The sequence below is a fragment of the Argopecten irradians genome, chromosome 7 (genome assembly GCF_041381155.1).
Source record: "Argopecten irradians isolate NY chromosome 7, Ai_NY, whole genome shotgun sequence".
In the NCBI taxonomy this organism is placed as follows: domain Eukaryota; kingdom Metazoa; phylum Mollusca; class Bivalvia; order Pectinida; family Pectinidae; genus Argopecten; species Argopecten irradians.
The window spans coordinates 15496946-15509531 of NC_091140.1; the positions used below are offsets into that span (position 1 = coordinate 15496946).

Sequence of the window (12586 nt, forward strand, 5' to 3'; positions counted from 1 at the left end):
ATTTTTCTTCCTGATTTAGAAAGAACAACCGTTTCCCTATTGATATGCAAAATAATAACAAAAGTTTAATACCAGAACTTTTTCTATAAAGGGTTAAATTTGGCTGAAAATGGTGCATTTTGTAGCTCAAAATTAAGGGGTAGGGGTAGCATATGTTGTTATTCTGAGAAAAAATATTACTCTAATTGATCAAATCTGGTATATTTTTAAAGAAGACTACTAGAAAATGAATTCTACAAACATTCATACATATCAAACACCTCATTAGAAATTTATGGCTTTAATCTCTATCTTATATGGTCAAAAGGGCAAAATTCCCATAAAATCCAATATTTTGTCAACTAGCTATAGGTATCTTTGAGTGACAAAAGCTCAAAAACGAGCACACGGACATATGTTTTTTTATTCCATTTTCTTTTATGGTATGAACTCCTTTTTCCCAAAATCTATATGAGAAAAAAAGTTTAATACAAGAAAATTTTGACTTCTCAGAGGTGTACATCCTTAAGTATATATGTTTCTGATATTATTTCTGAACACTTATTGAAATAAAAATCAATGTATGATAATCAATGTACATTTAGATAAGTATCAAGACAGGTAACTTTTACAGGTAAATTTACGTGTTGGCATTGGGACTGCTTTTAGGAAAAAGACTATAACTACTGTCACAACAAACTACCCTTCAGGTAAATCCAAAATGTTGGCGTTCAGATCTAGAGATACACCCGCCGAAAAATGTACAGTCATATACCGACAGCTATCTCAGATCATAGCTGCGGGCGTTTACTTGTCAAAGTCATGTACAATTCATTTTTTTCCAATTCAATTCAATTCATTTTATTCCGTGGACCTTGCGGTCCATAAGTACAAATTACATCATGTAAAATATACAATTGATATAACAAAAGATATGGAGAGTGATTAATATAATAGATATTAAATTTCCAGCCAAATGTCTCAACTTTTTAACTTTTCTGGCCTTTTCTTATAAGCAAAATGAATAGATTTACCAGTATTTTGTAATTCTTTAACGTTGTTAACACTTAATAATTTAACTAATTTAAAAACACTTGGTCTTCTATAATAATATTTCTTAATATACTTTTGGCGTAAATCAACATAAAATGGACATTGTAATAGAAAGTGATATTCATCTTCAAGTTCATTTAAATCACAACATGTACACAATCTATTCTCTCGTGGGATATTTTGTTTTCTACCCTTTTCAATATTCAGATAGTGTGCCGAAATTCTTATTTTGGTTATACATTTTTTATATACAGTGTCAATAGGCTTTCTTAAATAAAATTGTAAACAAAAATTATCATTTAAATGTTTATACAGTATACCTCGTGTTGTATTACTTATATTGTTGATAACCTCTTCTCTATATACCTCATTAATTCTATTCTCAATAATTTTAAATGTATAACAGTCAACGTATCTATCATTCATATATATAATCAGAGAAAGAGAGAAGAGGGCACAATTCTCTCGGATATTTCTATATCAAAATAAAAAAAAATCAGCTTCATAGTATACACTGATAAACAATCATGCAATGATAATAATCGTGTGAATTCTGCGTCATTTGACGTTCTCAATTTCCAGGCATTTGTTTCATACACCATGTACATAGTTACAGATTTGTGGACCGGTCAATGCTTTCCAACAATATCTGGAAGGAAAAGATCCATCATCGAAAAGTTTTAAGACATATTCATATAAGTTGTATTTCTTGGTAATTTTTATGGCATATTCATATAAGTTGTATTGCTTGGTAATGTCTAGAATAAAATATTTTTGAACATACGTAGTCACGTTATTTAAAATTTATCTAACATTGAAAATTCTAAAAATCAAATTTGTTCTTTTCATTCTGCAAACTCTGCCTAGGAACAACAGTTTTTTAACATCTACATTCACTTGAGTAAAGTACTATTGTGTGTTTATTTAGATATTATAACGATTTTTCATATTTCTAGTAAATTTGCGCATTAATATCCTAAAGCATATCTAGCAATGCGCCTTACGTAGGGAACCTACCTACCGCCATCCGGCTCTGGGCCTTGTGCAAAAAGTCAAAACACATGTGGTATTATAAGATGCCTAAACGACATGTATTTAGGATGTTATTTATTCTAAATACAACACATGTTTCTGCAAGTTGTCAAGCATTTATTGGGAATGTTTTGCATTGAAATTGCCACTTTTATACATCGAATTTTTGGCTCCCTCGACATCGTTTTTCAGCATTTTCAGCCCCAAAAAGTACCTGCGCAAAGTACACTGGTACGCAAGTTACATGAGTTTTTACGTTATATAAGCCTCATTAGAGGTTCAACCTATTAGAGGTACACATATCTGTTCTAGTTCTTCTGTCAAACCCTTGTATAAACTTTACAATAAAATGTTGAGCCCTTTCTAGCATTAATAAATCAGGTTTTGATAACACCCAAAGCTCACACCCATATAAAGCAGAAGGATAAACTTTTATTTTGATAATTTTTGAAATAGTGAGGGGGTTCAGGGCACACTGGTGTGCACCAGAACGTAGTAATGCCAGAGTAACCACTTTTCAATTTGTTACATGCCTGTTTAATCCTTTCAAAGGATTGATGTTTACTATTCATAATAAAACCAAGATGAGTAGTTTCTAAAACAATAGGTAAAACATTATAATAAAGACTAAATGTACAGTTGATGTTTAAAGTTCTCTTATCAGAAAATACCATAATTTTACTTTATGATCTTGAGTACAAAATCTCCATTTCCTTCTGTATTCTTCACATATACTTACCATTTTTTTGGAGGCTCGCACTATTTGTACTAACAAGACATATATATATATATATCGTCATATATCGTCTGCCTGCAGGTATATTATATTCGATTATAGATGCACCTCTACCACAGTTTTCGACTTGGTTCAATAGGTTATTAATAAATACAAGATACATTTTTGCAGAGAGGGCCCCTCCTTTTAAAATACCTCTCTCCAACTTGACTGGCTCAGATGTAATACCATTAAACAATACTGAACTTTGTACATCTGTATACATAAACCTTAGATATTCCATACCTTCCCTGTAAGACCAATATCGTATAATTTATAATTTAACTAGTAAACCGTCGTGCCAAATGGTATCGAATGCTTTGGTACTATCTAGAAACGTACCATAAAAATGATAATTATATTAAATACATTCTTGTAAATCACATATTGTCCGTCATATTTTACATGTTCATTTACAAGACCTTCATGACCACATGCTTTATTCGTTTTTAATTTTTTACGGATCACTTAAATTTCTTTTGACGATTTTTTTTTCATATAAAAACTTTATCAGATCGTCTGTTGGTTTTAATAATTTCAATTCGGTTTTTTATCTCAATGCGGAAACAGTTGTCAAATTCATCTGCATCATGCTCTTTAATTTATTTCGCCACGTGCCGAAAAATGTAGCCTCTACCGCCTTACATGTACGGAAGTGATCGCTAATGCGCTGGCAGGAATCGCCAAATGCATTCAAGCGTGAGCTGCAGAACGCTCGCTTCAGTAAGGGGTTCGACTCCTCCGGCTCAAGGCGATGTCTGTTGGGTTAGTTGTCCCCACGGCGGCACGGCGGTTTTCCCTTGTTGTTTTCCTCCACCGTTTGACAACAACAAGTGTCAGTGCATTCTTTGGGGGCTGGGTGTATATAGAAGTAGTTAAATTAATTGTTCTCTGTGTATGGTTGCATGTGCATGTTTGTATATAAATTGTAGTTAGTGTTGGTAGAGTTAGTTGTTGGATTCCATAGACACTAAACCCAGTAATCCCTTGTGGAGTGTATCTGACTTCGCTGTACTGTCATAAAGGCGGATGCTCCGAAAAAAATATACGGAGGAATTTACGTTGATACATACATTGTTATGACCCAGAATAACAGAAATGAGAAACCAGCAGCTAAATTCAAAACACATTTATTTATGTATACAATATTAAACAGAGATGGTTTACAATATCTAAAGTAATTGGTGGTGGTACAAGAGAAATACGAGAATTTAAAGTGTTACTTATCTGTATGTGAATGTCCTGGTATAATCCTTAATCCTTCCAGGTTCCTTATCAACAATGTTCACAACTCCACGAGGAAAAATGAATGTCCGCAGATAATTTGTAAAGTTCCAGGCAATATGAATAAATCCACACAATGCGTTGTAATAATCCACAGAAAAAGTCACAATAGCTCTCCCAATAGAATCTAATATGGCGCTGTACAATTCTTGATATGTCTAATTACAGGTCTCATTACAGTTCTGTTTAGCCTTGGACAGTTGGAGTATATATATAGCTAAACCCTAATTCAAGAATATTTGAGAATTTTCTACTTCTAGAAATATCTAACTAAAAACAGTAAACAAATAAACACACAGAACTTTCTGGAAATAGACCATTCTAGATCCCTACTTATAATCAACATGTTTACAAACATGTTTGTTTATACATGATAATATTCTAGAAAGTTCTATAACCTAGATTAATGATATGACCTTTATAGGATGTATTGATAATAAAGCTATATGAGTTATCTCCCTTATCTCATAACTACATGTATTTAGCGTCATACATAACAACATACATACATACATATGGTACATTGGTTTTCGATAGGAGACCAAACTTTAGAACGGTTATTGTAATACGCATTATCTAGATTATCGAGGTTGTACGACTGTACAGATAAACATTTATGCTTTCAATTTAGATACAGCTTGATGTTCATTTAGCAACACAATTCAACTTTTAAAACAGCCCCAGCATCACGATTGACAGCTAGTCTTGATTGCATTTGGACTCACGATCGTTAGTCTTGGAACAATGCTACACAGGCCATACATAAATTAAACAGATACTGTTCACTTTTATCTCATCCACTACCCCATTAGATGATCAGCAAGTGAACGGTTGCTGAAAATTATACCACCACTATAAAATTAACTAAAGAATCATCGATTGTTTAGCGACTGTCTCGTACGTGTACATTTCTACACGTAATAATCTTCAAATAATAATTCATACATTGTAAAAATGTACAGAAATTTTGTTTGTCCGAATTTCGGTTTCCAGGCGTTAACTTGAGAACAGATTGATGTATTTTATTGTAACATTAGTAAGACCAGTCAATTAAAACCTCTTATTCAGTTGAAATTGTCGTGTTTCTCAGGTTTGCTATGTATACTCAGTTAAATTTGTCGTAAATACTATTATCAATCTATGCTGTTTGAGCACACTTCCGGCTGTGTCGATGTACATCAAGGCTCTATCCCAGGGAGCACACTTACACGGGCAGTGTGGCTGATAGACGGACCGATATACACACACAAAGTGTTAAAGGTAGGATATGACTCTTTGTGTTTTTATATATAAATGTATATATATAAATATTATTACAATTTGTACTTGTGAATATTAGAAATACATTTTGAAATAGCATACTTAAAATGAAATTTGTATGATGCAGCGTGATACTAGATACATTTTATTAATTTATCAGAATATCAAGCACTGTGCGTGTTAAATTTGGATTTTATTTGAAATAAACCATAACATTTGGTCTTAATGATAACGAACATGTAGAAGGGCGATCTACGGTACGTGCACAAAAGTACCTGGACACTTCATAATCTTACTACATATTTCATGTGTGTTTTACATTGATGATTCCTTCAAAGAGTGAAGGTTTGCACGTAATTATGTTATATACTAACACGGAATACTGTCGTTCATTTTATTACATAATCAGCCTGAAATATAGTGACTTCGCCTATGTGATATGTTACTAGTGTAATATGAAGCGTTTTTGGCTGGAAATTCATTGTGATGTCATTACTTGACGTCAGTAAACAATGACGTGTCCTCAGGATTTGATGGCGTGGTGACAAAATGGCGGTCTCCGCTGGATTTTTGCAACACATTTTGACGTTGAAATTCTTTGAAATGTAAGTTGATGAAGTAATGTAATAAAAAGTATCTTAAAGTTTGGGTTCATTTCATATGAGATTGTAAGAAACTCGTGTCTCTCATCACAATCATGCAATATCCTATAGAGAATAGTTATTTACCAAAACAGCTGGAGTTTTAAATTTTTTTTTTTACTTTGCCGAACTATATCGTTGAAAACAGAGAATGTTTATAATTATGCGAATATCTTGTTATATTCTCAAACTTCAATATTTTATTCAATACCTTTTCGGTAGAGTTTTGTTTTCAAATTTAGATTTCAAGTCTCGTTTTATAATCCCGTTTACTATCCAAATAAACAAGCCCTCCAAATCTGGGTCATGAGTTCGAATCCCGTGTGGTGCAGTTGCCACGTTTACATTGTACAAAAATTTTATAGTAATAGCGTAGTATTTCAAATAACCCGTCAGAGTTCATATAAGTTGTTTGTAATTGTGCGTATAAATGTATGATGATGTAATTTCGTTGGTACCCGGATGTTCGTTATATATCTGTGTATGACACAACCTGTGTCCACTCTCCTGGTTCCTTCGTATATTCCAAAAGGGGGTTATTTTATGACCAAGACGTGCGATCTCCAGATGAAGGGTTATCAATGGCATTGGTTCTCTTTGCTTTACCCAGTTACATGTTTAAACAACACGACTATATGTTGGCTTTTATTGCACTACAAATACGTTATGTCAAGATGTGGATACTAAAGGCTTGTAGTTGTAAAAGATACAACCCCGCCAAATTTCAGGTGATATATTGCCTACAAAAGAAGGTTACATATAATATGTTACTGAGATAACAATCTAGGTGGAAAACGATCTCCTGGTTTGCATGCATCAATAAGAATAAATTTAATATGTAAATCACGGCCCCTCTTTGGTGTATTTGTTAATCACAAGAAATACATGTAACAGAAAGCCCTTCAAAGGTACCTAAAATGTCTATAGTGTAGAAAAATGAAAAAAGTGATAATTAACTTTAAGGTATCTAAGGTATTTGCCCCAGTCAATAATAGTCATACGTGTATTTTGTATACATATATAACACTTTTGATGTGTACTTGAACATATAATAGCATAGGCCGAAGTTTTATATTGGGGTAATAACTCAAAATTTGATATCATTATCATTAATGATTAATCATTACCTAGAATATTTACAAGTACAAAGTTCTTATATTTAAGAATCAAATTTGGTTTTATCGAAAGATAAAGTTGTTTCAATCACTTCAATATGGCCTACAAATATCGACTATAGGTTTCTCAAAAAGAATGTCCCACTCGTACTAACAGTTTCTTTTGTTAAGTTATTGGACTCCTACAGGTAATATACCTCTTTTATTTAAATGGACCCCCTGCGAGATGGTATTCACGACATCTTAAATATTAATGAATGATTCATTAACTTTCAAGAATATTAGCAGAGAGTGGTTCAAGAAAAAAATCATGAATATTCATCAAATGACTCTCATGGACTCTTCATGAAGTTTTATGAATGCATGAAACATTCATGATTGTTCATGATCAATGTGTCAAGAATTATCCATGAAGTTTTATGCATGACTACTATTCATTAAAATTCTTCCAATGAATGAAATTTTTTCATTCATTTTTAAGCATTTTAATGAATAGCAGTTATGTATAAAACTTCATGAATGATTCTTGGCATGCTAATTCATTCATTTTGATGAATTTTAATGAATATCCACTTAATTCACATGACTTGTTACATGACTTCTATGTATATTTCCCGCCAAAGCAGTCGCAATCCAAAATGGCTGCTGAAATCTGCTGGTGTGTGGAAGGTGAAACATTATTCATCTTAAAATAGAAGTTTTGGCACATTAGTGAACGGATTATTCCATGCCTGGATTTTTTAAGCACAATTGAACACTTTCAGTAAGTTTTGATTAATCTGCAGTTCTTTTTCAACATGAAATTGTTGCACACTGATATTGCTACAGTGATTATGCATAGATATTGGTTCGCGAAATTTTTTCAAATGTTATTGAATTATATTGCCCGTATAAACTATCATGCTTTACAAAACTATAGGTTTATTTTGTACTTATACTAATTTACTTCGAATGTACATTGTATTATGAAATTGATTGCTGCGTATCTCTGAAAACAGATTTTGTTAGCACTTATCTGTGGCAGTATGAAAATATAATGAGCACAGTAAACTGTTGGTGATTTCATGTTAAACTCTTCTGATATTAAATATTAATATATGGATTATATACCTATTGTTATAAGAATTTGTTTAATCAATATCAAATATTCAATAAATTCCAATAGAATTGTCATTGGTTTGATAGAAAATTTCAATTCTGGACCCCAGTAAAGTTCACGAAATTCAGATGCCGCTGACTCAAACTTGCATTCATTAAACTTCATGAACACGACCCAAGTTCATGAATATTCATGAATTGTTCGCTTTCATGAAATTTCATGAATATTCATGAATTGTTTGTGCATAATGATGCGAGTTGTAGTTTATTGATAACTCATGAATTATCACGAATTAACATTCATCACGATTCATGATGGTTTTAAGTTCATGAATATTCTAAAAAATATTCATGAACTTTTTATCAATTTTCATGAATGGGTTGTTCATGAATGTTCATGATTTCATGAATAAAAGAGATTCGTTAACTTTCATGAATTCATGAATGAAAGGATTCTTGAATGTTCATGAAATATCTTTTCCTAAATTATTCATGAAGGTTTAAGTTCATATATTGCATGAAAATGTTTGTGAATAATTGAAGAATATTCATGAATTATTTATGAATTATTCATGAATGTTCATGAATTATTCATCAACGTCTCACAGGGTACTGTACATAAAAGGCAGATAATTCACCTGTTCTTCACATTTTTTCATTCTTCGACATGTCTTCAGACAATGATGAGATATCATGATCATGTTCAGTCAAGCTATCAGAAAAAAACAGTCCAAACAATGACAGTGATCAGTGAGATTTTACCTCTGATATTGCCGACATAGAAAATTTAATTAAACAACCAATTCAACATAAAGGGTGTCTTTTTCTGACATATTTGTGCTACAGGCAAAGAGAAAACCCAATGACCAAGTAATACTAAAAAGATAATAATCATCAATTTGAATGTGATAGAGTTGTGTGAAATCATGGGTGAGGTCTTTCTAGTTTTATTTGCCTAAAAACCATCAGTGCGAAAGTATTTAAATCATTAAAATGGATTAAGTGTGATTTATATATTTGAAATACGGTTTTTACATATATTGTAAATCAATTCAAATCAAATCAAACGTTGTGGAACTATTGCACAGCCTACTGTATACATACATGGTGTGTTTAATGTGGAAAGGATTAATATCATCAATATTTCTAGGATTACATGTATACACAAATCTGCAAAGAGTCACAAAGTTCTTCAAGTGCATAAATAATGTGATGCAAATGAAGATATTGCGTATATGGATCCAATGTGTATTTCGTGCTGGATTGTTAATGTGTCTGTTATAGTAAATTGCTTGGATTTATGTTCTGAATTTGTCATCCGTTTTGGATTCTTTGCAAGTATGCGGATAATAATACGGCCATCGATCGTAATCTACATAAAAATTGTACAATACAATCTTTTTTAGATTATATCTTTCTACTGCGTATGCATCGTAAAATTCTACTAAGTTGCATGAAAAATCACGATAACTGCAGGTACAGGTAGGCTTAATGTTATACAATGCACAGTCGATGTCGGGAACAGATCCGATTTGATGCATTCAACTCAAATATAAAAAAAATTGAATGCTACAGCCGAAACCTTTTGGACTCAGAGATAGTCAAAGATCGCTTTTTTTAATGAATAAGAAAAAATAAACACGAAAAAATCACGATAGCTGCTCGCAACCCAGTGGTACCGCAGTTTCATCGGTTTTCGACGGCGAAAGACCAAAATAGATTTTTTACACACAATGTGAAACATATTCAATTCAACTCATTAATTATATGTGTCAGAAGCACGTTAATGATGTTTTTTGTGCAATATTTCATAAAATTCATCTACTAAACGAAGCATTGTATCCGCAAACGCTGTAAGATTTACATTGTAGCCTACATGTACGTAGGCCTACTGTTTCTGTTTGTCAAAGTGTAGTTTAAATAATGAAATGTTTCAAGATAAAGTAACACTATTATTTTAAACTATGTTAAGCTGTATATGAGTGCAAATTGCCACCATAATACTACAAACGAATGCTTATTCAATCCTTGAAATGATAATCAGAATAAAGAAATGGTAATCAGAATAAAGAAATTAATCATTTATTTACTCACATCGCAATATTTTCACATCGCAACTTTTACAGGAAATTCTTATTACCTGGTATCGAGTTCTATGCCTGCTTAATCTCGATACTAGTGCTGAAAACATCTTGTTTATTGATATTGTTCCGCTACTTTTGTTGAGTTTGAATTCGCAAATTCGAAGGGCGTCAGAACGCTTGTTTTCAAGCGGAATCAACACCGTAGTGATAAAGACCTTCCAAGTAAATTTTTGCATCGGGGGAACAGGGACATAAAAAGTTGATTTTCTCAAAAAGTAAGAAAAATTAAATACATTAATTTTGCTGGAACACTAAAAATATCATTCTGATTTCGGAACAGCTGGAACTATGAAGATACCTCTAACAGTATTTTATTATTATTTTTATATATTATGTAAGTTAATTATTATTTCCACAAACCTTCTTAACACCTTTTCTCATAAACGGAACAAGGTACGACGCTCAACTTTGGACACGTTATGTACGTACATGAGTTCTTGAAACGTACGCTCGATTTTGGAGGATAACGTTCAAGGTCAAGGTCACAGACGTAAAAAAATACTTTTTTCGAACGAACTTTAAACGCTCATAATTAAATAACCGTACCCTACACAACATGAACGTTTCGTTCGACAGGTGGATCAAGACAATTCACGTTTTTTTCTCAATGCATGTTATCAGAAATTATGTCAAGGTCACGAGTTCGCAAGGGGGTCAAATGAGGTCAAAAAAGGTCAAAAATGAACTTTAACATAGAAATATTTTGAAGTGCGCATATAAAAGAGCTTGCTTTCCGGCACATATAATGACCAATTTCAAGGTCATATGATTCAAAATGGCGGAGATATAGGACATCAAAAATCGAAATTTTAGTTTATATTTGTCCTTGCGCGAGACGTTTCAGCGCCTTTATTATTTAGTGTAGGGTGTTGATTTTTTGTAAATGTAGATTTTGGCATATTGTCTGTACAGGTCTGTACTTTCAAAGTCATAAATTTGAAAATGGCCGTAATATAGCCCTCCGAATATGGCGCTTCGTTCATTTTTGAACGTAAATTTTACCGTAATTTATGAAATTTCAAAGAGATACGTTTTGAATAGGATGTGAAAGAGCATGCTCTCAGAGACATAAAATGACCGATGTCAAGGTCATATGATTTAAAATGGCGGAGTTATAGGACATCAAAAATCGAAACTTTAGTTTTTATTAGTCCTTGCCCAAGACGTTTCAGCGCCTTTAAATCTGTATGTTCAGTCTTGATTTTTCGTACCTGTGTTGTACAAACTTTTGTCTTGAATACTTTCAAGGGGCTTTATAGAAAAATGGCGGAAATATATCTCTCCAAATATGGCAATTTGTTTCATTTCTTTATTTTTTTCAGTAACTTGTGAGCTCGTAGGGCTTTTATCATTTAATGTAGGGTGTTGATTTTTTTTTTGTAAATATACACATTAGCATATTATCTGTACAGGGTTTTAATTTTAAAGTCATGAATTTGAAAATGGCGAAAATATAGCCCTCCGAATATGTCATTTCGTTCAATTTTAACGTAAATTTTACCGTTTCCATTTCCGATAAAAATGTTCTGAAGATTGGATATGAAAGAGCATGTTCTCAGACATATATAATGACTAATTTCAAGATCATGATTCAAAATGGCGGAGATATAACACTTCAATTGTCCTTTCGGCGATTTTATTTTGTGCGTGGGATGTTGTGTAGTTGTACGAATGTGATGAGAATACATTGTGTGGCCAAAGCGAGATAATTGTCACTCTAATTGTACGAGTTATTCCCCATTGGTCGAAGATCTTCAAAAGAAAGGAGAATGAACGTGGAGTTGAAACCTAACATATGTGTTTTCTTGTTGTGAACAATCAAGACATGTAGAACGAGTTCCCCAACCGAACCTCACGTCAATGACACAACTGTAGTTTGGTAAAAGGCTTCAAATACTACAAGTTTATTCAGAATATCTTTGTATAGAAGATCAAAAGGTGCCTGAGAGGCGGGACCAAAGAGTCAAATTAAAATTCAGATTAAAAAAATATTACAAAGATCTTCTCATTACTTATATCAATACATAGGTGAAAATCCCGTGTTTTGATCGCGATCAACTCTAGTTATTGTCTTGATTGTGTGTTATTATTATCTTGATAGTGTGTTATTATTGTCTTGATTGTGTGTTATTATTGTCGTGATTGTGTATTATTATTGTCTTGATAGTGTGTTATTATTATCTTGATTGTGTGTTATTATTGTCG

The 12586-nt window shown here is 32.4% G+C and overlaps 1 protein-coding gene across 6 annotated transcripts in view; it reads left to right on the forward strand.

Annotated features, from left to right (window-relative positions):
• Positions 1–5162: 5162 nt before the first annotated feature.
• The window catches only part of LOC138327667 (uncharacterized), a 293971-nt gene continuing 286547 nt past the window's right edge, over positions 5163–12586 (forward strand). For 4 of the 6 annotated variants that reach the window (XR_011209083.1, XR_011209084.1, XM_069273953.1 and 1 more), the window contains exon 1: positions 5163–5383. Coding sequence is in view for 2 of the 6 variants with exons in the window: in XM_069273953.1 (XP_069130054.1) it covers positions 5264–5383 (120 nt within the window). In the remaining 4 variants the exon portion in view is untranslated. Of the gene's footprint in view, positions 5384–5832; positions 5989–12586 lie in introns of all 6 variants that reach the window. The other 2 variants (XM_069273955.1, XM_069273956.1) reach the window with 1 other exon arrangement.